Genomic DNA, 27,892 nt, shown 5'->3' with positions numbered 1-27,892 from the left:
GCGTGTGGGAAGCTGCTTATTTGTCTGTTGAATGTTATTTTGTTAATTTATCTTAATATTTCAGCTCAAGACAGATTTATAAATGTTTTTGATGAACATGTACATGCGGTATTATTTACTTGACAAGACGGATGCTTAACTTAGAAAGTAAAAACTTTAATTTGCAAAGGCAGGAGCGTATTCACACAGGCAAACAAATGTATTTCTCTGTTATGTGCTGAAAGCTGTTCAGATATGATTGTAAGGCATGACTATGAAACTTTAACACAAAAAACAGCAAAAAGAGCACAGACCATTTGATCGTCACACATATTCCTCTTACAGAGGTTTACTAACTAACATAAATACAATTCCTTGTCAACAATTTTTTTTCAATTACAAAAATATCCCATTTAAATCAACGTCGTACTTTTATGTTTCAGCATTTCAATCAGTGCTACAGTAATCTCGTCCCGGAGATGTGGGCAGGTAAAAACAAACTGAAAAAAAATGACATTTTTCAGAAATGAGACCAGGTCAATGAAGCAACACTGGATAAAAAAAATGAGTGACATTCACATTCCTTAACTGTTTCACATTGATGAATTAGGCAGGAGCTGCATGTACTTTGGCTCAAAAACACAGTAATGATGACTACTCAGGAAGTTTACTTCCCGCGTAAATGCCCAAGAAAAGAAAAAGACCAACCTTTTTCCCGGTTAGGATTCTGCACATTTGAAGGGTTCATAACCTATGAGGACGGTTTCATTGAACAAAATTTTCACAAAATGCTACAACATAAAGAGAATTTTCAACATTTTCAAGTTAAAGTTTGCTTTCTGTCATACAAGAATGTATTTCATCCTGAGTTACTAAATTTCACGTGACAAAAAATATGATAAGTAGCAAACAAGTAAAAGTCAAACAAACACATAAAGAAGCCTTAGTGAAGCATAAACTAGTGGATTTGGTTTTTCTGCACTCTTCAAAACACTTCAAAGATGTCAGTTAATAACAGAGTGGTCTCGTATAAAACTATTTCACTCACAAACCACAAACACACATACAGTATATACCATATATAAACTTGTTTCCACACAAAAACGTACACACAAAGAAAATAGCCCTGTTATAATCTTGCAGCTCTTAACTGATCTGCTATTCTGAAAATTAAGTTTCTTTTAAGCATTTGTTCCAACACTTGAAGACAGTGAAACTGAGATTTTGCAGTCATATCCCAAAGCATTCATCCTGAGGGAGAGAGGCACATTCAATATGCGTTAATGGCCTGTGGTGTTCCACTTTTGAAGAATAGAGACCAGACAGAGGGCTTCATCAGGACTTGTAGTCTGGAGAATAAAGACGCAACCTGGGGCTGCTGTTTGGGTCCCTCCTGGGTATCGTGTGGTTGAAGGAGTTCGATACTGGAGAGTCTAAACCTGAAACAGAGCCAAATGTAGCACTGAGTAAAAAACTATAAACAAGGAAAGAGTGGAGCAGTTCAGCTGCCAAAGTAGCAGTTAAAGTTGAACAAATATGCAAGAATTTAAACAGGGAATATCACTTGGTATAAAGGTTACCATTAGAAAGCCTAATTGGTATTGGTAAGATGTATAAATCTCTCTGAACCTACTGTAGCAGCCAGAGCACAGGCTATAAATTGTGACACAGAGCAGCTTCATTCAAAATAAATTGGAGAATTGGGGACTGATACAATGCTTTTTTTGCTCACCTGTACATCCAAATGAGCTTTAATTTATGATGGGAGAAGCAGCAGTTCTTCAAAAAATCTATTCTGACTGCCAGAAAATTGTCGTGGACATTGTCAGACACCTCCTCTATCTTTACTAATTAATTCTCAGTGGAGCTTTACAGCCTAATGGCGTCACCGATTTAGGGGTTGAACAAACTTTACTGATTAAAGACCAAAGTCAGATAGAGAACAAATATTAAAAAAAAAATGGACTGATGTTTAGTGGTATATGCCTTTAAATGTATGCTTTAATGTTTTCTTTATAGCTGTAGCAGCACAGTGTCACGGTGACTGTGTCCTACCTGAGATGGATGGTGTACCCTGGATTAAAGTAGGGTGATAAGTTTGCTGCTGTGGAGAGAACCTTGTGTGGAGGACTGCAAGAGGAGAAAAACATTAAAAACACATCGTCACAGTGTTTGAAGAGCTCAGTATCAAAAACAAGACAAACAAAGATTGGTATGACAGTGCTTGACTTTTCAAGGAATATTTATGTTTTGTTATGTTACCAAAGACGAGCTGACCTAGCAGCTATTACAATGTTGGAAAGTTGACAAAAAAAGAAAAAACAGCATTTGTTTTAGCTGCCTTTATCTCAATCAAAGTGAAAAACATTAGAAACTTAAACTAACGAAACTAAAACCTCATTTAACAAAGAAAGAAACGGACACAAATTAACTAAAAAATTAACGTGCGGTGACCCACCAATGATGATGACAGCGGTACCAGCCAGAAGAGCAAACAGGGTGAAGAACATCATCTGGTAGCAGTTTATGAAGCTGTGCAGGGAGTGCCCCCCCTCCATATTAACAACTGGAGGAACAGCTGTTGGGAGAGAGCAGCGGATGAGATAACAGCCTGTCAAAACCTCTTCAAAGTGCTGAAAACATACAACACTAACAGATATTAGCTACGGCACCGGGGGGATAACAACGCTTGTTACGACGGTAGTTAAATCTGAATGGAATGATGGTTATTGAAAATCTGACATGTATATGTGCTTATTTCATACAGATGACAGAATATTACTGAACAAGCTCAAGTTGTTAAACTAATCGCAGTGAAATAGCTACATTCAGGTTCCCTTTTTTATATTTCATGACTAACTTTTAGGGCTGCCACTTCCTTTTGGAAATTCATGAATTACTATTCAAATGTGGGGAGAATTTAAATATTTATCTGTAATCATCTGTTTGAATTTAAAATCCTCAGTGTATAAATGCAACAGGTTGTGCCCTGTACTCCAGCGGGGGTGTTGCTAAAATTCTGTCTGACCCATTGCATGCCCTGTTGCCCTCGGAAAATTAGGCAATTGTTGTTATATTTGCTAATGCAAAATACATAAAACTAGCCAGCGGTGCTGAACAGATAATCAAACCATCTGGGATGTAATCTATGAAAGCATTTTGGATTCACAGATGGAAAAATTATGAATAAAGTTAAGGCGGTTTTGCTCCAACTACCTTACAGTAACATTAGGCGCTGGGAATGAATGGAACAATGATAATTTGTACTTTAGGATCAGCCTACATGGGTTGTGTTCATTTTAATTAGAACAAATTACGTGCTAGTTGGAATTCGCAATGAAATTTTATGAGAAGGTGACAACCCTACTACCTTCCCTGTAACCTTACACATACAGTACACTTAGCAACCTGACCTTGCGGCTTGAGGCACGGTGACTTGTCATTTGCACTGAAAGGATAACCGACCTTGTATGGCAGCGTTGGGATCAGCCACATGAATCAAAGAGACCGGGATGGCGAGGCTCTGGCCGGAGGATGCGCTGCTTATGGAAATAGAAGCAGAGGCTGCTGCCTGAAGGTCCACAGCGTTGATGATGTACTTTGAGAAACTGGGGAAGCCGTGGCTTGCCTCCTTCTCTTGGATAGCAATGATAGGAGAGGTAGACACCACCTAGAGATATGGGAAAGTCTATTAAGTGAATCTCTTTGTTCTTACAAGGATGTTTATTGAAACATGGGTCATAATAGCAGTAAAATGTAACAATGACACATTTTATTACAGTTCAACCAGAAACAATGTTATTTCTTGCCTTCATGTCGGACAGGGCAGCAGACGGGCCGAAGACTGTGAGTTCAGCTGATGGGTGCAGGTTGGAGAGCAGCAGCTCAGTCTGGTCAGCGTAGAGGCCTGGCTCTATAGGCAGCGTGGTGCTGACCTGTTCCCCAGAGAAAACAGTGCCCTCCAGGCCTGCCTTCACCAGCAGGTTGGTCATGGACATGCTGAGTACACGACTCTGCTGGTCAGTCATTGGCTGCAAGGTCATGGAACATGTGTAGAGGCCTGTGGCAAGGATGGACAGAGGTAAAAGGGAAAGGGCAAGATAAATTATTGATGTGTGCATTTGGGACAAGAAAAAATGCCATCATGGCTTAATATTTCTGCTTTTCTGAGGATGACAACTTAAAAAATTCAATGTAGTGTCAAGCAATATATATTTCCACTCAGTTTTAATCTCTGAATTTGTGAGGAAAGGTCCTTTTCACTATCATATGCTCCCATTAAGACCTCAGTTGTATTCAGTTGAGTGGGTACAGCCTTGTGGATTCCCTCAGCGATAAGCAAACAACTGGGGTGAAGTCCCAAACCCCAAACACAATTAGACCAGTGCTTTCAAGCAACAGAGAGTCTCCTCAGCTCAATACATCACCCGGACAACTTTTATAGTCCCAGCTAAATACATTCCATGGGCAATGCAGGTATTGATTATGCCCTTGTAAGCAGTATTTTCCTGCCCTTCGTGCAGAGCATACGCATAAACACTGTGCCTAGGCTGGGTTTAAAAGTATGTAGTAGTTTTATGTTGGATAACTGAATGCTTCTAATATCTAGAAAAACGATGTGAATGTCCAAACAATCAAACTCAGTGGCGCTAATTGAATGTTCATTAACATTTAAAAGGCGCAAACCATGATCCAAACCACTGGAAACTTGCTACTGTATGACTCCCACATTAATTAACTTATATTAATCATCTACATCAGTGGCTCCAAACCTGGTGGTCACAGTGAAATTAAACAAATAAGTAAGAAAACATATTTCACTGGCATTAAATTATATGAACTTTTTCTCTAGTTTTTGCTTTTTTCCTTATGAAGTACTGGATACATAAGGCCTCTAAAATCCTTCAAAAGAACAATCTTTCACTCTTTGGTGGAACTGCTGACAACTCATGTCAGGTGACCTGTGACGAGGAGTCGCATGTAGACATTGCTTTGTTTTAACGGGTCACAATCTAAAAAGGTTGGGAAACAATGATCTAAATCAAGGTTACATTAGTACAGTTTGTAAACACAGGGGTGAATAAGATCTGACATACCTGAACATAATGAAACAATTAAATAATTTGTCAAAATGCACACAGTCTATATCTAACAGACTGATTTGTATGAATTCAAATCAGCCTTACCAATGTTGGCGTCAAAGCTGGTGTGTGTTTTGAAGACGTCATGAGCAGGGAAATCAACAGCTTCACTAGTGAAGCTGAGATGACAGCTGACAGACGTTTCGGGCTTTAACTGAGAAATAGCTTCAGTCTGGACGGGAGAGCAGGTTCCTGCAGGGTAAAGCACACCGTCAATAAGATAAAATCTTAATGCTTCATTACACACTTAAGTTATTAAATTAAAAAAAATATATTATTAATCCTGACATTACTTTATTTATGTGTCTTCAGTTTTTCATTAGGGCAGTTACAAAGAGGAACTAAACTAATGCTTAGCTAAAACTGAGTCAGCTCAGTACCAATGAGGTTGGTTCCTGCTTCTCTGGTAGTGAGATGGACTTTTGTTTCTTTGCCATTCCTGATTGGTGTAGCCTGCGCCATAGCTGCCGTTCTTGTTGCTGTTTCCACTACCACCTACAGAACCAAACAGGGAAAGGAAAACAGCCAATCAATCCCGAGAAGTTTCAGGAGTGTGCTTGGAATAGTCACATTATAATTTACATCCACAATTAATTGTTTGCATCAATCAAATCAGACTGTTAGGGAAAAAAAAACTAATTAAAACACAGTTGAGTGTTTCATATTACATTACTGCTACCTCTATCAATGTCTCCACTCACACTGATAAACAAAACACATATCTTCATTCAGTTCATTTCATTAAAATGCTTGTGAGCAGTGAGAGCACCTTTCTATTTAAGATAAAATACCCTGCACCAAATTTCATCAATTCTCACTCCACTAATAGGAAATAGTCATATAAAATTGCAGGTTACATTCAGCAGGATCATGACTGGATAGAATACGGTGACACTGAGAGATAGCCAATTAATCCTCTCCATACTCCATCATCATGTATGAGAATCTCAACAGCGGTCATGTCATGCACACGTGCACACGTTAGGCAGAAACAATGTGTTACTGAGAGGTGATGATAGATACACCTTTTATTCTCATTATGATATATTGCTGAAGGATTGATGCAGTGTGATGCACTGGTGGAGAAGATCAAAATCTCTGGAGAACAGAGAGGTGCTGACAGTGGATATAAAGAAACCAAAGCGGTGTTCCCTTTGCATAATTAGAGCACTCAATCTGTTTCTTGTAGCTCATTCATCACAGCCATGACTACCGGGAAAAAATATATATACCAGAGTACACTTCATGCTTCATCACTTAGTCAGTGAGTCTCTACTGTCTTAGCTGCAGCAGTCACTGCAGCTAAGATAGTAGAGGTAACATACCTCTCTATATGTTTTCAATATGCCGGGTATCTCGTAATACACAGTAGCGGTCCCGGAGTCTCTGGCTACAGCGGCGCCACTTTTAGGGTCAATCTGAAGCACATTATTAGCAGAGGAGCTCCAAGTACCCTGAACAGCTGCAGAAAAGGGGAGATAATGTTTGATTTTTAAAAATATGTACACTTTGCCAAACTAAAACTACTTCTAATGCACAAGGTAAAATATGTAGGGATCTCCTCAGCCAAGAGAAGAACTAAATGCCACTTAATCACAAGGAAGAAATAATTTAACTGCATAAATATTGTGGAAGGACACAAAAGCAGATAATACATAACTAGGCTGTCATCATTAAGGGCCAAATCTAAAGCCAACATTTTAATGCTTTTCTTTATCCTGTCTGTTCCAAATAGTGATTTTCTGATCATTTTTACACACAATAGAGTATGTCTGTTGCTTAAAGAGCACATAGAGCTCTCACCGTCTGGGCTTGTGAGCTGGGCAATGAAGCAGATCACATCGCCCACCACTAGTCTGTGGGTTTCAGGTGGGTGGATAGCATGCTCCACAGGTATTGGAACATAGTCTGCCACGCCTGTGTTTTCATTGTCTGACACCGCAAGAAGGGTGAGGCCTACGTTGACTGTCCTCACTGTCAAAGTGTTGTTACTAGGCCCAATCCCCACCTGCACAAGGTCATCTCTGCAGGACAGAACAAAGGTACACGTTACATTATGGAATTGTTATTATTCATTGCTAATAAACTAATCATAAAGTGGTATAGAGGTAACCAATATATTAACTATTGTGCTGGTTTATCTTTTTCTCTGGTCTCTTCTTTTAGAATTTACTTTTTTAATTTTGTACACTATAAAGAAAAAATAATCACTAAAGAAGCTAATGCCTATGACACACTGGATGTGTGAACCTCAGCAGTGCGTGTACATGAACTAACAGAAAATGACACTATGAATTATAATTACATTTTCCTAATATTCTATCAAAACAAGGATGTTTATTTTAAGCATACATGTATATTTTGGGAACACAAACAACATAAACATCAATACAAATATACTGTAAGAGAGAAAAATATAGTAAAGAACTTGGTAAACAGATAATTTGGCCAATACTTTTAAAAATATAGAAGAAACTAAGCCATTAAGAGAGTTTTGAAAGACAATGTCATATTCCTCAGTTCAGTGTTTTATTTCCTGATGCAACACTTTTGCAATCAATTGTATTTATTGTTTTCTTTCTGCCTCCATCTCAATAGCATCTGTTCTGAACAAATAGGGCTGAACTGCCGCCAGTTCAGATACCAGTAAAATCCAACCGCTTCCTTGGAGACTCAAAAGGATCTAATCACAGGACAGCCCTGTTAGTCCCAGTACTATCAGCCCGTTACCACTCTGATTTTGATACTTTCCCCCTAAAATTGTCTGTCAGCACCTGGAGTACAAGGTAATAAAATCAATTTACTGTGCAGACAGATGAGGGAGTCCCTTGTTGGGAGCGCAGCAATGCACCTCCATGCCTAACACTCCCATTAATTTAGCTCACTCACTCAGATGGAAACAACTCCGTCTGAAATGAGGTTGAGGGAAGAGCCCAGTAAATTAATGTTGCAAACTCTAAGCAGAGCCGGCCATTAAACCCTTCCATGACCTCAGCTACGCTTGTTGTACTGTACAAATATAAATGCACAGAGTCTGAACAAAGAGTCGAGTATTATTGGCATGTTTAGGAATTGTACGATGTATGACATCACTGGCCAAGCATAGAAAATACTGTGTTCAGGAGATATCTTGTGTGGATCTATATCATAAAATGTGAAATATATTCAAGTCAAGATCTAAAAATCAATACTGCGTTACCATGTTTACGCTGCAACAATGTAGAGAACAATGATGGAAAACCGCATGCCAACGGAAATATGTTTTCTGTTCAGCTGGTGAGAGAAAAGTAGTTTGTGACTTGAACTGACATGTTTGGAAGAATTTGAAATAGTGGGAGACATTAGGTCATGCAAGGCCGGATGAGTTTGCACAAATGGACCACTCAAAGAGAGACCTTGGTACACTCTCTCTCTCTCTCTCTGTATATATATATATAGCCCAGAGCAGCAGGATAATAGCTTTTCAACCTTGGGGTACTAAACAAACTGCGAAACATATCCTCCTCCCTCCTCTGGCTGTCTAGAAGTCATGTTTCACTCACTGAATCACACCGTTTATGAATGTATCAACTATGTTTGTGTAACTTTTTGTGCCACGCTGTACACTCGAAACATAATGAGGAGCCTTTAAGGACCCTTATACGTCGTGTGGTGCTTGACCTGTTAGTGGAAAAGGTGAGCTGGGAGTTGGAGGTGTGCAGGGCCTCTCCAGTGCTGGCATGAAAGTGGACGGTGAAGGTAAGCACTAAGCCCAGGGGGAAGGCTTTCAGGCTCTCTCTGGTGTGCGTATAGAGCACTGGACTGGTACTGAAGCGCACATAGGACATAGGCACCACCTGAAGAATGAAGAAAAGAACCAGTGTTGCACTCATTAACTGCAGGAATAATGTCAGCTGTCATTTCAAGGGTCAGTACCGCAGTTAACCATCACTGAGTGGCAATACAACGGCCTGCTGAGCATTAGCCAGTAGGAGATCAACAACAACAAATCAGGTAGCTCATGATTCAGAATGATGGGTATGGGACATGCCAAATATATTTATACAAAGAAAATGTAAGACCAACAGCAGAATATCCCTCATGTATTCTTGTTAGGGCTAAACACTGCTTTCATGTTTAACCATTACTTTGTTTTTTTTTAATAAAAACCAGAATAAAGTCATCTCTTTTCATTACACAAGCTGTGTGTGTTCTATACAAAACCCAATTGAAAAATAAAAAAATTGCCTAGATGTACAGTAGATGAGAAAGTCCTATATGTGGACAAGTTGCTTGAACTAACATTCTCCAAACATCTACTGTTCGGGAGTCATTGTTTTCTAACTCCATAAGGCATATTGTCATATTTTCTAATCAAAAACTACTAATAATTCAGTATTCAGTTAGGAATTTCACTGTAAATATCCAACGCATACTGCTTTTAAATCCCCAAAAATCTGTAACCCTTTTCATACAGTGGCTCTCAAACTGACCTTCACAGCAAGGATGAGAGTTTGATTGACACCAAAGGTCTCTTGTGAGGTGATCAGCAGAGAGGAGATGCCAGTGAGAGAGCCAGAGGAGATGAGGCCTTTATCATCAACTTGAGCGATAACAACCTGGTCAGGAACATCCAGCATCCGGTAGGAGAGTGCACCCACACCATCCCTATTACACACAGAAAAACACAATCACATCGAGGTGCTCTGAGTTATGTGCACGTTTCTGTTATTTTCCCCATTCTGGGACATTTGTGGGAAATATCTACATATTTTTCTCTGCACGTGCATTTAGAGAACAGCTTTATGGAGGCAAAAGACAAAAAAAAAAACCCTCCACCCTGCTGGCACTCGTAACTCACCTGTTAGTTTGGAGTTTCAGGGCTGAGTTCGGAGCCATCAGTATCTCCCCAGCCTCTACTTCGGGATTAAGCATGTGCAGCTTGTCATAGACCTTGATCAAAGCAAAATGTTGAAACTCCAATTATTAGAGGGCTTTAATCATTCTTTGATGTTTTGGCACTAGTGACATGTCATAGTTTAATGCAGTTTGAAGCTTGATGCATTCAGCTCTAACTAATCTGCAGTCTTATCACTTGACAAAGTTTACAGCTTCAGATATTCCGATGCTCAGCAACTTCGGTGCTCTGCTGCCTTTAACACCAGCTTTCTTTCTATTTTGAAGAGGCAGCAGCGGGACATGATCACGATAAGCAAAGTAGTCCATAAAAGTGGTCTTTACTAAATATCTCCATACATTTACAACACCTGATCACATTGGTACTTAGAACACACAGATGTTTACAACCATGCTTTTTTTGGGTGGCATATCCCCCAAAAGGGAGTTGTACCTGGATCTGAATCTCATCACTGAGCTCCTTCAGATTGTCCACTAGCTGTCCAGCCATGGGGTCGCTAACTCTGAGCACCACTTTGAGTCCTGTCCGCCCTCTCGTCCTTCCGGTCACCCTCATGCCGAAGTTGTGCTCTGACTGGAGCTCCACGTTAGCCTGAAGGAGACAGGCACCATTATGAGAATGGCAAAAATAGCAGCAGCAAATTAAATAAAAAGGCAACAGTGATGAGGAAGCAGGGACGAGGCAGAGGTTGACAGGAAAGTAGAGACATGGCAGATGCTGGTTTTTAATCATACTGTAATGCAGGGACAGCACATCTTGTCAATCTGATAAAAAGATCGAAGGGACAACAGGAGCCAAAAATAGGAATGGTTCAGTAGCAGAAACGGCATGTGATATCAAATCTAAGAGCAGAAGCCCTGAGTGCAGGATACCTCATTGTGTCTTGACTGAACATCCAGGATGTCTCTCTTGGTGGTGGACCAGTGGAAGGTGAGACCAGGTACGGCGTTGCCAAAGGAGAAGGGTGTTTGACTAATGGTGAGACCCATCACATATACAGGCATCTAGAAAAGGAAACAAGATGAATCAAGGAAATCAGTGAGAATAATGTCGTGCATAGTGACTAATGAACTTTTTTCTTCCAGTTAAGTGCAAGTGTAAACGGTAATGCTTAGATTTGGAGACATTATTTATGCTGTAAACAATCGTACCTGTGCTCCTGTCTTTATTCTTGTGATAGGTGCTCTGATTCGAATGCCCGTCAAACGCACAACCTCAACTTCTACTTGATCCTGAGGACACAAAAGAGTAAGTTTCTCATCTGTAAAAGCTAAGCCAGCCATACACTAGTTCACATCCTCTACACACACACACACATATATATATTTACCTGAGACACAACGACTAGCTTCCCAGTCTCAGCATCAACAGCTTGGACCAGTCCAGTCACAGTGACATTACCAATAGTAACACCCTTGACATGACCCATGCCGTTAACAAAGGCGATCTTCTCATTGGAAATGGAAAAAAGGATGTTGGACTGAGGCTGAGGGCCACCTTCAGATGTGATCTATAAAAGACAGCAGGAATGAAAAGGGAAGGAACAGGAAAAGATGAAAAAAACCCAAAAATATGAGTATCACTCTTACTTGAGTGATCTTGACAACAGACATTATAATCAATATTTTTTCAGGGTCTGACATTAATTTGCTGAAAGCTATTATCCTTTCTGTATTAAACTACTCAAGATTAGAAAAAAATGTAGATCCAACATAAATAATGTGTGGTGTCTGTATATTACAGAGTTTAATGTTCAGTAATTAGGAGGCTTCTTGGATAGCTGGTAAATGCTTTCTAATTAGAGCACGAGTTGAGCCAAATGAAAGGCGAGCTGGATGCTTAAACCGAGAGCAATTAGGCTAACGTCATCTTCCAGAAGAGTCCTGGCAGAGGGCTCTTTTGGAAGATAGAATAAGGACCAGATGAAGACTTCTGGCAAGATAAACTGAAGCCAGCTGTTTCTAGACAGAGTCTAAGCATCAATATTATACATACCTGCATCATTGCCCCAATTAACAGAGTCATTTTCCTTGGGATGAGTTTGAATGGTGGAAATACCTAGAATTTAAAAAATAAAAAAGTTACATTTTTGGCACAGCATGTGAAACATATGCAAGAGTCATAATTACATCTGACACGTTTAAAATTCACACACAAAAATTATACCTCGATTTGTTGAGGTGCAGACGCAATTTTTCTCCCATTTTTATCCATAACAACAGCTGACAGAGTGGTTTGACCAATAGAGGCACCTTTCACCACGAAAACTGCAGTATCCTCTTCTGTGGACTCCAATACATATCTGCAGAGGAGACATTTAGAAATTTCCATAAAACCTTACATGTTCTCACATATTTAACCCAAACAACAAGTTTCACATTACTTACTTTAGAGAGACTATTGCAGAAGCAGCGTTGAGTTTTAGATTCATGAAACGGAAATAGCTGGCTGGGAAAGGCTTCTTGTTATCATCCAAGACTCTGACATAAGCTTTTACAGATTTGCCAATCTCCACCTGTAATCCAGATGAATGACACACATAATTAGGGAAATACTCATTTTGGTTCACAGGCAGGGCCAACCTAATGACGGTAATTCAAGACAGGCTGAGTTTCATGAAAATTGGGAAGGAAAGAGCCAAAAGAGGACAACCATATTTAGTGCTTAGATGTCAGTGAGGCATTTAAAGAATGTGTGGTACTGATAATAAGGATCATCTAGTCAAGCAGTGCTTGGACCCTTGATGATGAGGGATTATGGGGCTTCAAACTGACCTTGTCAACCACTCTCACATAAACCTCCAGGATGTCAGAAACATGTACTGTGGCCTTGGCAGGTGCTGGAAATGCCAGACAAAGATCATGAACCATCACGTTCACCAGACCTGGGTGGACGGGAGTAACCTGGGCACACGAACACAACAAATCAAAGACATGTTTTCATTGGTGAAATCTCAGTTCTATGCATTTTTTAATCTTTCCTGCACATCATTCAACTAAGGAAAATAACTATAGGGTCATTCCGTGCCAACTCACCTAGAATTCAGAACTTTTCATAGTTCATGTCATGGATTTTCTCAAAAAAATTCATGTAAAAACTTCTATTAAATTCATAGGACCTTGCAAAATCCCGTAGCTCTACTCCAAATACTTTTTCAGTTCAAATTTGGCCCTCGGAGCAAAATTTTTTTTTTTGCAATTCTTAGTTTTCACTTTCTCACAACCGAATTTTGATTTTGTGTATTATTAATATAGTTCTATCCCATCTGGAAGTTATTTGGTCCTGCATAAAAAAAATGAGTGCCACAGATCTTGCTACATATAGCTTTTAAAGCTGAAAACCCCACCTTTAAAAGATATTGACTGTATATTTTCCCAAGAAGGACTATTTTTATTTTCCTTGAAACTTTTTTTTTTTAATGAGAAAGCGTTAATATTCATTGCAGATATATAAAAAATTTAAAGATGTTATAGTACTTCATCATTTAATAATTGTTTGAAAATAGCTAATTGTTTGTACTTTTCACTGGCTGTAATATTACATTCTGTGGTTTTATTTCATAGATGGATATTTGTACTATGTTGACTTCAAGGTTTTCTATCGCTGTGTGATACCTACTGAATCTGTTTTTCATTGGATTCAGGAAATTTGCAATTTAAAGCTTGTAATGGGTTGGTTTGTTGCATACAGGATGATGTCATCTTGTTCCATGTGTCTGGACAAAATATTAACTTTAGTTCCTTAGATCAATACACATATATTGTTTCACAGTTTCAAACCTTTCTGAACTGATTTCTGACATCATCAACTAGTATCATTAGAAAACAATAAAGCTAATCACACCTGAAACAGGTTTGGGTGGATTATTGCAAAATGGATTGGAAAATACCCATAAGTATACAAAAGAGTGCAATCATAATTAATTTCATCATTAAGCAGTTTGATGTGATCAAACTGAAACTTGTGACAGTTGGCTTCTTCTTCTAGGCTTTTCTAATAGAGCAGGTCTTCATGATCTCACTATCATATCAAACTATTTAATGATTATGTAGGAATTGTGCAGGCCCAAATAACTTCTAGATACTATAGAACTATATTAATACTACACAGAATCAAAATTTGGTTGCAAGAAAGTGAAAAACTAGTGATATTAATTTTTGAAAATTAAAAATTCTTTAGTAACAACTATTCACATGAATACATGTTGCAAATTATCCCTGGGGTTTCTTGGATGTTCAGTACAAAATTTCAACCCAGTTCAGTGAAAAATGAATTGGTGGGGCTTAGAATATGCATACAAAGAATCACAAAAATAGTTTTCCACATGTCTTGAAAATCCAAGACTTGAACTAGGAGGTGAGTTGGTATAGAATGACCCTATAAGGTTTCTTGGAAATTATACAGAATGTTGTTCAGTCATCAACGTTCTATATTCCTCTGAGCTAATCCCTCACAAACACAGTCCAGATGTTCCTTCTTACCTGAGCTGTTCCTTGGGCCTCCTGGAATACCACGTCTGCTATCCCTTTAACACTGGTATTGACGTAAAAGTGCCCTGAACCCTCTCGCAGGGCCAGATTCGCCTGCAAGACAAAATCCAATCAATGCTTTGTGACAGTGCTGAAAATGATTAAATGAACAAAATAATTCCATATTTGGGGGTTATTTAGAAACCGTTCCAGTTCACTGTCATGTTTTTCTGACAGCCAGATGGCCTTGCATGTAACATTAAAAGGGACCTCTGACCACACTCACACCCAAAATCCTCTTACACAGGTCACTAGCTGTTATTTAACCCCAACACCTGCTAAACACTGCTCCTATATCACACAGGATTAGGAGAGGGAGGCCCATGGAGGGAGGAGAGCAAGACATACATGTTTCCAGGGAATTTGGGGCAAAAACATTAACATTTAAATCAATTGTATCAATAAAGAAATGTTTTTTTTGTTTGTTTTGCAATGAAGACTAAATAATTCCCTTTATAATGAAATATAAAATTGAATTACACTTTCTGAGTAAAACAAGCCATGAAAAGACAGTTTGTATCAGTAATGCATATGTGAGACCACTGCACTGTTAAATGTATCTCTTACCCGCACATCTGGGTGGTTGTATATGGTTACTGTATCAGGAGAAACTTTCACATCTTCAACCAACAGGAGTTCCAGAGTAGCTGAGGCAGGAGTCAGAGTGTCATACTGTCCAGAGGAAGGAGAAGCGCAACGGTTACAAATGTAAATACAAGCTAGTATTTCCCCATAAGGAAGGCAAAAGCTAATCTATAGATTATAGATGAAAATAAAAGGTAATAAAAGCTAAAGCAGATCTGAAGGGCAACTTTATATAAAGATGTTCAAAAGTGTCTGTAAAGCTACCATAATAGGAAATGCATCATGACAGCTTTGGGGGATAGTCAGCAATTGTTATCAGTTTACATGTGTTTTGAATAGGTGGGTGTTAAGACACAGCCATTGAATATCAGTCAGTGTTAGAGTTGAGACTGAGAGGAGACTGATCGCTCAGGTATCATCATCATCATCATCATCATTACTGGCACAATTCGACAGTCAAATGAAAAACAGACTGTTTGATACAGCTGCTTCTGCTTTCTAAGAGGAAGTGAAACTTTTTTTAAAAAACATGTTGTATTGGTTGAGGCATTGTTTTCACTTACTGGACTTGGAACTTTGGCTGCTTCGAGATGTGAAAATTGGTAACCCCGAGCTATCACTTTAATGGCAGCAATCCCTGTCTGATGGTGCACAAGAACTTTCTGACGTCCTGCCACAGGAAAAAAAAAAAAAAAAGATTACACAAACAGCAATCAATACTTTTTGCCATCACTAATCTATAGAAATAGAAAGGAAAACACAACAGAAATGTATTCCCAGTAATAGTTGAATGGATAATTCTGTCCGCCTCCGCTGCCTAAGAATTATATCCTGCCAGATTTTTCTCTCCTGTTTTTTTCCTAATTACTTTCCAAATGTCTAAACAAAAGAGAAAAGCTAAGCCAACCACCCACTCTCTTAACAACAAAACAAAACACAAAGCATCAACAAAAGGTTTAAGGCAAGTTGCAATGTTGTACCGTGAAGTTTCATCTGTTTGTTGCCATCCTCTAACAGCAGAAGCTCCATGGGCACAGTGGATTCAATACTGGCCAGGGACGACTTGGTCGATTCCCACGATATGCTCAGAGAGCTGAAGTTGTCAAACTTCCTTCCTTGTTGATCAAAAGCAGCCAGGTCCAAAATGGGGTTACGGTAATTTGAAACAGGTACCTAAAAAAGAGTGTTTATGTGACGAATTCATTTTCCAAACATCATTAATCATTATCATCACTAAGATAAAACTAGTTTTTAATAATCTAACAGCAATTATAATTTGTTATTATTTTCAACAATCCTTTTGTTAGGCAGATGTTGCTTTCTTCAATGACAGGTGTCTTTTTTTGAACAAAGCTTGCTGTCTCCTTTTTGAAAGCATTTTACAAACACCAAAATTACATTCTTCAGTGCTTTCAGCCAAGGATAAAAGCTAGGTATTCAATACAGAACAAATATTTATGTTACAAAACAAAATATATGCAGTAAAACACAACAAGGAGCAGCTTGTTGACCCTGTGATATGAACACATACCACTTGCTTATTCTGCTGCAGAAGTGGACAGGTCAGGTCTAGCTGTGGGCTGGTGTACACTGGGACCAGGGTGAGGCGAGACGGAGGGGCACATACAAATTTCACCACTGCCGGCTCCACAGCAGGATAAGGATTAGTCACACTGGCCTTGTTCCCCACCATCACCTCCAGCACCTGAAGAATAAGATAATGACAACTCAGTAAAGAGCTGATGACAGATTTATATAGTTGTATTTCTCGTACTTTTCTAAACCATCACAATAATACACTTAGGATAGTCCTGTATACACAGTGGTGATGTGAATATGCATAGGCAGATTATTTAGTCTGAGGCATGAATTGTTAATAGAAAAAATATGATTTCAGTTGATCCTACCTGCTCTCCGAGAGCCCTGCATGTTGCTCTGACCCAGTGCTGGTTATAGTTGTGAGATGAAGGGCTGATCAGAGTGAGGCTCACACTGGCCTCATCCTCAGCACGCAAGTTGCAGAAGAACTTGGACGGCTCTAAAACCCAAGACCGTGGCCCGCCCTCGAACAACATGTCTTTAGATGATCCCAGAGTCACCACCGCCACAGATACAGGGTCCATCGCCTGTCGAAAACAGTATTTTACAATGAAATGTATGAGTTCATACAATTACAGCATAACACTTTTAGGAAGAAAGGCTTCCACTTTACAAAATGTCAACAGATTTTGGGGATTAAAATCTAATAACACAGAAAGTATGTCTGCAAAAAAAAGCAAAAGGGAAAGATACTTCAATTGAAAAATGAAACCAGGTGTTATTTTATATCAGCTTGGCAATTGTAGTGTTAAGAGGAAGTCAGATGCGGAAATGTTAAGCTGGAATACACAGTATCACACAGTAAAGAAATTGGGTCAATCTTTAGCTGCCAGGGCAACACAAGTGGAAAAACATCACAAAAATGTCAGCAATATTTTGAAGAATACTACTCATGATTAAAAAAAAAAAAACATCAAACAGCATGTCATAACCTGGATGTAATATTCAGGAAAACCACAACTTTCTGTGGTTCAGGAGTGATTCGATGTTTGATGATAGGAGATTTGGTCACCTCATCATAACACATGTCACACTGTTGAATTTTGTATTCTTTCACAACAGTTGAAGTCAATTTCATTCCTGTGCAGTAGTAGCGTTGAGGCGTAGAAAACAAATCAGCGTAGCAAGTGTATAATGCATAATTAAAATGCATAGAGCACAGAGGAAACCCAAGAGGGGGAAAATATAACACTAGCTGATCATCGCAGTTCTGCTTTGGTTGTAAGGAGAGACTGTGTGTATGAATGCGCAGGGGTGTGCATGAGTGGGTTTGTTTCCTTAGAAGACAAAAGCTAATTGGTGCTTTGAGATGAGTTGAAAGAATAATAGAAAATCACAACAAAGAATTCAGGTAAAGTTCAAGATTACTACACCCTGCAGATGACTTGTAGCATTCAAAAAGAAAATGTGTAAGGTATGATATCAAATAAACAACTGAAAATTACCCAAAAGGAAATTAGCAGTTGGACATTTAGTTTTGAGGCCTTGAGAAATATCCATTATGTGTAAAAGAGGGCAAGATGATATGACTCAAAGTTCATGATGAGTAAGATCCCGGAAGGATGAGACCTTTGGACTCACCGTCAGAGGAAGATAGGCAGCAATGGTGATCTTGGCACTGAGGTGAACGTTGCCGTGGGTGTAGCTGACAGAAAGCATAGTGTACCCAGGGGCCAGAGCCTTGGCTCTCACCCCACTGCAGTGTTCCTTGCCTGGAGCCAGTCTCCCTGAATGTGGAGGAAGCCAAAAGAGATGCAATTTGACAATGAACAAATAACCACAATTGTTCACACAGGCAAACTCATTTATCTTCCTATCTTAAACCACATTAAAGTACAGGGAGGTCTTATTATTTGTCCCAGCTCCCTCTGCTCTTCTAATTATTAATACAAGATTCCAAAATGAAAAACTTGTAGACCTTGCAAACAGAGCAACTTTCAAGGATATAAAAAGGTTGTAATGATGATCTGAAAGCCACAATTAAAAATGCTTCAGTGTTAAAGGGGACTGTGCCCATACAGGCCACTACAAGTGTATCCTATTGAATTTAGCCTTTATACTTCTAATATAAGCCTCAAACATTTATTGCAATCACAATCTAATTCTGCCTTGGACCTGGACTCACCGTCTAGTAGTTGGAAGACGCCATGGTTCTCCTCCTCAACCTGCAGGTCAAAGTGGGAGCAGTCACTTAACATGACACGCTCATCCTCCACCTCCTCCAGCAGGCCAAAAATCCTGAGTGGCAGATCGAGAACCGTGCCCACCTTGGCCTCTACCGCGCAAGGAGCAAAGTCCATCGCCACAGGTTCAACAACATATACCTGAGGGAAAAAACAATATCAAAGAGGTATCAAAAGTTAGTAAAATGAGTAGACTCAAGCTATAAGACTGCAACTTAGCTGTAATATATCATTACTTTTATGGCCATATAATGAAGTTAGATGGGTTAATTATACATCACAATTTTATGTTTTCATGATTGATAATAATGCAACTTTGGAAATTATCTGTCTTATTTTTAATTCTCCAGAATGACCTCCACAAGTCAATAAAATGCTTCCATTAAATATGACAACTAACAACCTTTATAAAAATTTAAGATGGAAGAAGCAGGATGAAACAAAAAAAATGCAGCAACAAGTAAAGTAAAAAAGAACGGACAGACCCAAAGAGCTGTTTATGCTCTCCCGAATCTGAACATTGAAATTGTTTCAGTTCCTAAAAGCAAATTAATATGTTTTGCTTTTAAATACTCTGGTGTAAAAACCCATGATGCTGAACTATTAAAGCACTTTGTGTAAAACGTGCATTAGGCATGAAGGCTTACTCTGAAGTAATAAATTAGTAGCTACTTTAGCAACAAAAAAAGATGAGGGGCACTTGGTGAAAGAGATTTGTTTTTTTTACCAGCACCTGAAAAATGTCTGTAACATTAAACATGCACAACTAAATTAGCAACAGTCAAAATTCAAAACTTTCAAGACTGCGTGGATGTGCTTTAATCAGATTTGATTGACAGTGGTCTGACAACATTAACAAACTACCCCATCGATTTCGTCACATTTTAATTTAAATACTGCTAAATCCTGATCAGTGCACAGGAATACATGACGTCACCATTTCCAACTGAGACCAACCAACAGCAAACCAGCGAAAAGAGCACTGATAAAGCAGCACAGACAGAAATCTCTCATGTGAAATAACCAAAACGTTTAATTTCAGCAGAAGTGTGTGTTCACCACCTTGTTACTCATAGTAAGAAGCTGATCAAGAGAAGTTGCTTTATAAACCTGATAAAATCATTACACAAAGTAATCAGGATGACCACTTGTGCCATAAATTCCATATTAATATTTAAAGGTTCAACATGTAGGAATCAGAAATTCCTTCTCATTAGTGACACCAGTGGCCGTTAAGTGAACTGCAGTCAGCATCCTGTTGCTCGCAGAGTGAGCAGCAGCAGCATTAGACTATTGCAAGTGATGTCTTTTTCCTCGCTTATACTTTTCATTATAACATAGAAAATCTCTGACATTGAGTTTTACACCATGTTTCTGCAAAGCATCTCTCACTCCCGGTCAGTCAGCCTCTCAACCCCTGCTGTATGTAGGCACACTCACACACAAACACACATACAGAGGCTTGCATTGTGCTGTGGCCACTGGCCAGTGAGAGCCAATCGGCATGGGCAGAGCAACACACTGTGGCTGGGGAGCAACACGCTGCGGTTTTGTTGTGAAATGTTTGCTTATTACCACCTTTTGACTATCAACAGAAAAAAACAGAAGGGGTAAGCTATGTTCTGCTGTCGCTCTGGAGCTTGTTTTCTGCTCCTTTGTTGAGGAAATAATGTCGTTTTAGCTGTGTGCAGGGTGCAAAATTAACTTTTTTGTCCACCGGCCAAATGGCAAGTGAATGTTCAAATTTTACCAGCCACTCAATAGATTACCATTGATTTTTTGGCTGGTGAGTGAAGCAAATCTATCGGCCACTTGCATATTTCAGCAGCATTTGGCTGGTGGCTGGTGCTAATTTTGTGCCCTGGCTGTGTGTGTGTGTGTGTGTGTGCTTGGGAGTGAGCAATCTGTCATTGCAGGGATGTTCAGTTGTGAAATGTGTAGTGGTTTACGGAGGCAGTTAGCTGTCTCATTAGCTGTAGAGCTAATATGTGCAGGGTGTTTCTACTTGGACAGCACTGTTTTTGTACTGGTAGTTGCAGGTCGTTTGTTGATGTTAGCAGGAGACAGGCAAGGCACTCGGAGCACACAAACACATCACATCCGTTGGATTTTCACAGAATATCTGGCCCGGGTCCTTCACATAGAAATCAGCCCACAGATATACCCAACTAACAAAGTTGAGGAAGTTCTCATTCTTTAAGTTCCATTACAACCAGTTCATTCATTGGCAATAAAAAACGATTAATAAATGTAAATTGTTTCATAATTCTTACATATGGAACCTTTAACAGGTGTTCTTTTTTTAACAATGTGTCAGTTTTCCATGTGAACTTACCTTCATCTGGCCAAAGTGTAGTGGGTTGCGTAGATCATGAGCATAAACTATGCTGACGCCAATGTCACTGACTGTTGTCATCACTCCTTTCACCGTCATTGTGGCTACAGCTGTATTGGAAGAAGACCAGCTGAAATTTCCGCTCCCTCCTGTCGCCTGTCACAAGCAACAGAGAACAGGAATCATAATGTGCTACAGAATTACACCTCTCATTTTTGATCTTATATCCAGACTCAGTGGTAAAATGACCTTAATTTAGAGTTTTGTGGCAATGTATGAATAAGAGTAATTGGTAAAACCACTGTCTCATACAAAGGGCGTCATATGCTCGACATTTGACACTCTATGACCGATTAAAAGCCATTCAACCACAAAGTTTCTCATGCATTCTAATCAAGAATAATTACCGTTATTGTGTACTGATAAGCTCCAACCTTGGGCTGCCATGGAAATGTGAGAATGCTAGGACTAAGAACTATAGGGTTATAGATTTCGACATCCTGTTCATTGTGGACTGGATTGGCGAGTGCATGGACCTTTCCATTCTGAAACAGAGCAGAGGCCACAGGAAATGATCAAGCTCTCTCTACTGATGTGGAACAAAGGGGCAAAAGGTTAATGCAATAATGATGATCCAGCTGAAATGCACAATTAAAGAGATGCAATTAAACTCACTTCGTCCACAACGGCTCTTAGGGTAGCATTAATGAGAGTTAGGCCTTCTTTGAGTGCTTTGACACGATGATATGATCCATTCAGAGAAGATTCCAGGATTTCAAAGTACTTCACAGGAAAACCAGTGCCAATACGGACATTCTGCCAAATCAGAATAAACAGCACAGACATTTCAACTACTGTCTACAGTATGTATCACCATACGTATAGATATATAAATAACATACAATAAGGTCATCTTTTAAGGTTACGTATCATGTGTATTTCGACTTGTCTATACTTTCAAAGTTTCAAGGGTGACCATTTTCTCACTAATGGTTTGAAATATTGGCTAATAAAACTAAAAGGATGGTGCAGGAAGGTTCAGCCTTCTCTAATGTCTCTCAGATGTGTTTCAGGCTGCATTGCATTAAAAATGACCAACATCTTTTTTATGATGAAATGTAAAATAACAGACTTAATTTTACAAAAATGCAATGGTTAGCTTCCACAATCATTGTCAAAATAGGAAAATGTAAGTTCTATAATGTTAGTCATTTTATTGAGGTGTACTTACATCAGAGAGGTAAATTTTGTTGCCGGATTTATCAAATACTTCAATGAGGATATCATACACTCTGCCTGTTTCGAGAACCCAACTGTCTCCTGGATGAATTTTAAAACCTAAACAAGAGAAAACAGATTAACTATATACCACTGACAGTACTGACATTATGAAATGTTTTTCATTATGCTTTTAGCGGTAAGAGCAAGAGACAGACCTAGGTAGCCTGGTTCAACCACATACAGAGTGCTGTTGGGCAGGCGAAACACTCCTTGCATTCGAAGGCCTAAATAGAAGCTGCTAAGGAAAATTAAATCAGGCACACTCATTAACAATTAGAGCTATAAATTTGATTGCTTCAGACTTGATGTATCTTGATGTAAACAACACCTTCATCGCTGCAGTTCAATAACACAAATTACCAGACTATATATAACAGTTGAAGTTGAAGTAATGGCAAAGTACACTGTATTAGACCATTATAAAAACCGCTTCAGACTCCAAGTGAGATTTTTCAGAAGGATACTCTTATGGTCCAGCACCACATTGATGTGTCCCAGTTGACCAGCTGTGACTGTGGAGATGCTTTGATCCAGACTGGCTACAGCAACGTCTGGGTTTCCATTAGGGCCAACCACACTGTTCTGGAGGTGCAGCTCATACTGATCACAAGGCATAGAGAGCTCTTGACAAACATAAGACAAACACAAATTAGCTTAAGAGCTGGCATGTCAGCACTACACAGAGCTTTGAAACTCAAAAGGAAATGGCACACACTCTGTTCTGAGTGACATCAAAGACTCAACCAAACAAATTTACTTATATTTTAGGGAGCTAACTAAACATGCTTGAACATTATGGGGCTATAGTACTACTGTGCTAGATAAAGCTTCAGAAACAGTAGCTATGGCCAAAATAAAATGACTAAACAGAGTCAGACCTGTGATCGTGCCCTGTCTTATCTTCAGGACTTTGTATCGGATGGAAGTTCCCGCCAGTAAGTAGACATCATGTGCCGGACTCAGCAGGATGTTCTCTAAAATCAGCAGTCTCACCTCAGCTGCACCCACATCCTGTGGCACAGATACCATAGTTACAGAGCAACATAGCAACATAGCTTCAGCTTCCTGCTTCACCAACCAGAGTGAAGTGGCTGCAGTGTGAGGCCACATATCAACCCAACAAATTTGAAAACTGCACACGGTTATAAATTATTACTGAAACTAACTCTTTTTTCGCTCTTTGTTGGAAAATAACTTGTTGGTAAATAAAAGGTTAGCCTGATGACAAGAAAGGTGGGCTACAAATTATTTAACAAGACAGAAATACAAATTAACTGTCACTACTATTATGCCATCGTTTGCTTTTTATAGAGGTCTACATCTCATAGCCATCACACAGGGCACAATTTAACCAGAGTTTATTGTACTCTTCTGATTTACTAGCTTTTAAAAACATAGCAGAAGAACCTTGAAGTTGTCTGTGACTAACAATAAAGTATATTTAAGCTTTATGCTAATGTGAAAAACCAAGAAATATATCTTAGGTACCGTTTAACATCTTACCTTATACAGTGACTCTTGTATTTTGGCCTTCAATTTAGCATGTCCTGTTTTCAGTCCTGAAACCAAAATAATATCGCCCTGTTTCCCAACACGCTCCATCTCAGATATGTATCCAGGGGGGGTGTATGTGGACTCAGAGAACTTCAGTACCCTTGAGGAGAGAAAAGGCACACAACTCAAAATAAAATGCTCCCTTGCATCTGATGTCAATTATGATCAATCAAGAGGAAGAGGAACCAAGAGGCAACATAAAAATATCATACAAATTTGGCAAAAAAAACAGGATCATTGCATCAGTGGTTTTATGATAAGATCAGCATATCAGCTTAAGTTGTGTAATTTTGTCCACATTTACTTTTGGTTTACTATCAGATAGCAGACAGCTCAGGGGAGTTTGAGCAGCAGTATTAACACAGGGAGGCCTACCGTAATGAATTGTAAGAATCAGAGAATCCATTCACATCTACATCTTTCACTAAGGTCCAGTCGAACACTAGACCTGCGAGGGTGCTGAAGGTGTTTCCTGCAACATAAAACAGGGCAAGAGTCAGACATGTTACTTCTTTAAACCACAAACCTGAAATCTAAGATCCTTGTGTTACAAGGCTTAGGTCACTATGCTTAAGCATATAATGGATGCTGAGCACAACTGTCTGAAAGCTCCTGACAATCGAATTAGCTAGAACAAAACCAATAGGCATTTCATTACAGGATAGTTGCTATCCTTGTGCAGTCTACCGCATCTGAGGAATCTAAAATGCACTTTTAGGCCAGAGCAAACAAAAACAAAATACCAGGCCCTGGAGCCATCATCAGAAAGAATCAGACTGTAGCTACAGCTCATTAAACTAAGTGTGTCTGCCCTAAATGGAACTAGTCTAACAGAACAAACACAGCCACCTCACAGTAGTAGCCTGAGGGGAAAGAAAACACTGCCTAGAGCCAGCTCAGTCTCTCTGAGAAATCTTTAGGGCAACAAATAAACAGTCTAACATGGACTCTTTGCAATAAGAAAAAAGTGTAGCGTATATAGAGTCACAAGTATTGGTGGACAATGTAAATTATTCTCAATATTAGGGGCTATTATCAGTAACACCAACAATTTACATTGAGAATCACATTATCGTTTGATAAGTCAGTGTATGACACCTTCAGAGTCCAGTGCATGAATTGTGAGTGCCAGTGGTGAGTCCTCAAGATGTAGCTCTCTGGTAGTGGACACAATCTGGATCTCACTGATGATGTCCACAATGGCATCACAGCGCAGAACCTGCCCTGTAACTGCAAATGGAAGAGGAGGGAAAAAAACCCATCACATACACCGCTCATACCGTACCGTAACCTGATTTTGGACATTCAAGGAGAAGCTCAGAAATGATTGGATTGGCTTTTAAAGGTAAAGTAACATTGAGGCACAAAATATAACATGTATGGAAATGACTATGCAGATTGAAAGCTATGAAGTCTCCCCTGCTCCTGCCAGAATTGCTCTAGTGTTATCAATCCAGTCAAATGATGTGGCTTTCCTGTGCTGCTAAGAGGGCTGTTGTATACGTGATAGATTATATTAGATTATGTTTTTGTAAACCCTAAACAGATTAAGCAAATGAGACCACATTCAAAGTCAGTGACTATGGCCTGAACAAAAATAGTCTTTCCCCATTTTTAGGTGGGTTTTCTTGTTTTGTTTTTTGAAAGTGACATTTGAGACATATATAGAAGGGCCAATGTGTCTGATTTTCTGATTACAAAGCAAATGCTTCTCATTCGTGACAATCTAACAGCACCATAGACAACAGATGACACAGGATTTCCTAATAACAAAGACGGAAGAATGTATTGCACAAGAGAATGAAAATTTGTATGTTTTTGTCCATTACATTTGCTACTCTGAAGTGAACAGAGCACATTTTACATACTGAACTAATTTCTATATCAACTGCATTTTGAACAGTGCACATTTCAGGGTTCCCATTCTTTTCAGATTATTTTCAAGATTTATATTGCCATACAGTTGGTATAACAGACTAATATCACACTGTATAATACTATACTCAATACAGTATACTGTATACCCTATATACACTACCATAAATCTCTGTGAAATCAGAACACTTAACAGGCTAGAGCAACGTGACAGGCCAGAAACAATGCAATGTACAGCATGGAAAATATGAACAAACGCTCTGGTACAGTTTCATAACTTTGAGTACTAACGCTCATCATCACACTGCAAAATTTGCCGTTTTGTACTATGATGATGCAAGATGCAGGATGGAAAATCAACTGAATGCTGTACAGAGGCTGATGTGAAAACCATATCTTATATCCATCAAATACTGCTGGGCTGCATGTGCAAGCCGAATTATTTACCTAATGTGCATGTGAAGCAGATTTATCTGAGTAATTAATACGATAAGTAAGTAATTCATGGAGCAACAAACTAAAGAAACTATGCATAGATTCACATCCTAACTCCAGCAAAAAAAAAAGAACAGCACTTGAATGAGACACTTTAAAAAAAAAAAAAAAAAAGCACTGTATTTACCAACATCTTCAGCCAGAATGATGCTGGTCAGTCTAGAGGGCTGGGTGGAGAGAGCCTGGAGAACAGCTTTGCTGGAGCAGCCTCTGCCACTCTCTTCATCCACAGCTTGGATGCTTGCTACCTCTGGTCTGGTGGAAGACCTGGAAGAATATGACCAGAATAAATAGGTCAAGTACAGAATTTAAGTAGTAGCTATACAGATCTTCACTACTGTAACAGCTTATTTTGACTTGTTAACACTGAAAGAAATATTTCATGTGGAATAACATTTTCATATATGGGAAAAGGTGAAAAGATCAATGTCTACTTCAAAGGGTTTAGCTGTTTTATGCCCTCCACAAATTGCCATGACCTGACTACAGTGCATACAGTCTAGTTGCTGCCATGTGGCCTCACATGCCCTATGAAATATGACACTACTTCACAAGACATGCATCCGCTTGAGGCAGACTCACCATCTGTAACAGCCTTCAGTAGCTTCCAAAGTGAAGTTAATCCTTGTACTCCTGGCGAGCGGCAGCAACACTTTAGGTATATTTAGTTTCGCGGAGCCGTTAACTTCAGTAACGGTTATTATTAATGATAGCAATAGCAACACTGATAAATTTAACGGAATCATTTCCGCTGAGAGATAGCGGGGATTTACTGACAGTTGAACTAACGGTCGAATGAATGAAAGCTAAGTTTCTGTCCTAGTTAAACTACTTCCGTCCCATTAAGTTATCTATTAGTGTAATAGTTTTGGAGTTGTAGTTCTCAGACGGGCTGTTAGCTGAGCTAACATCACTACTGAACCTGTTCCTCAACTCCAACACCCTGCCTTCCTCCTCAGTGCCAGTTTGAGTCAATGGCAGAGGCAGGCACCCCCATGGTGATAATAACAGTTACAATGTCCTCTGGTCCTCAGATTCTTCGTTTCCTTTATCCTCGAAAATACCGCGAAACATACAGCGAGTCTTAATTCAAATTTCACAGTTTAATATTGACACATACAGTTAACAAACGATAGCTTAAATTGCGCATGTTTTGTACAAATACCCGCCATTGGACTTCCAGTGTGCATGCCGGGAGTGAAGAAACGTCACAGACGAGAGTGCAACAGCGGCGATGACGCTGTTTCTTAAAGGTACAGTTTGATTTTAATTTCTGAATTGAACTGAACATTTTATCAAGCCCACACGGCAAGGCTGAACCACAGAGAGTGTGCTGAACTACCAACCGGGCAAAGGGGACAGCTTTTTTAACTAATTAGTCAAGAGATTCAAGAACTTTTATTATCACATGCACAGCAACACAGTAGGTAGCAACATTG

At 39.2% G+C, this 27,892-nt stretch overlaps 1 protein-coding gene across 1 annotated transcript; it reads right to left on the bottom strand.

The window, feature by feature from the left end:
• Positions 1-135: 135 nt before the first annotated feature.
• Positions 136-27,668, bottom strand: nup210 (nucleoporin 210). The gene is made up of 40 exons (XM_067592675.1): positions 27,036-27,668; positions 26,581-26,720; positions 25,182-25,313; positions 24,459-24,555; positions 24,033-24,183; positions 23,408-23,540; positions 22,994-23,152; positions 22,685-22,753; positions 22,480-22,586; positions 21,924-22,064; positions 21,656-21,793; positions 21,249-21,404; positions 18,856-19,054; positions 18,312-18,457; positions 17,039-17,257; positions 16,663-16,836; positions 16,112-16,304; positions 15,695-15,801; positions 15,114-15,218; positions 14,499-14,600; positions 12,792-12,920; positions 12,405-12,532; positions 12,184-12,319; positions 12,013-12,075; positions 11,348-11,527; positions 11,169-11,249; positions 10,890-11,021; positions 10,450-10,608; positions 9,961-10,052; positions 9,593-9,767; positions 8,781-8,956; positions 6,924-7,144; positions 6,446-6,582; positions 5,501-5,615; positions 5,166-5,312; positions 3,789-4,039; positions 3,445-3,649; positions 2,438-2,557; positions 2,035-2,109; positions 136-1,418 (listed from the first exon to the last, which is right to left on the bottom strand). Exons 1-40 carry the CDS (start codon positions 27,197-27,199, stop codon positions 1,315-1,317), a joined length of 5,658 nt encoding a protein of 1,885 aa, XP_067448776.1. The 5' UTR covers positions 27,200-27,668; the 3' UTR covers positions 136-1,314.
• Between the last annotated feature and the right edge of the window lie 224 nt (positions 27,669-27,892).

The sequence above is a fragment of the Thunnus thynnus genome, chromosome 6 (genome assembly GCF_963924715.1).
Source record: "Thunnus thynnus chromosome 6, fThuThy2.1, whole genome shotgun sequence".
Classification (NCBI taxonomy): domain Eukaryota; kingdom Metazoa; phylum Chordata; class Actinopteri; order Scombriformes; family Scombridae; genus Thunnus; species Thunnus thynnus.
This window is presented reverse-complemented; position numbering and strand designations above follow the sequence as displayed.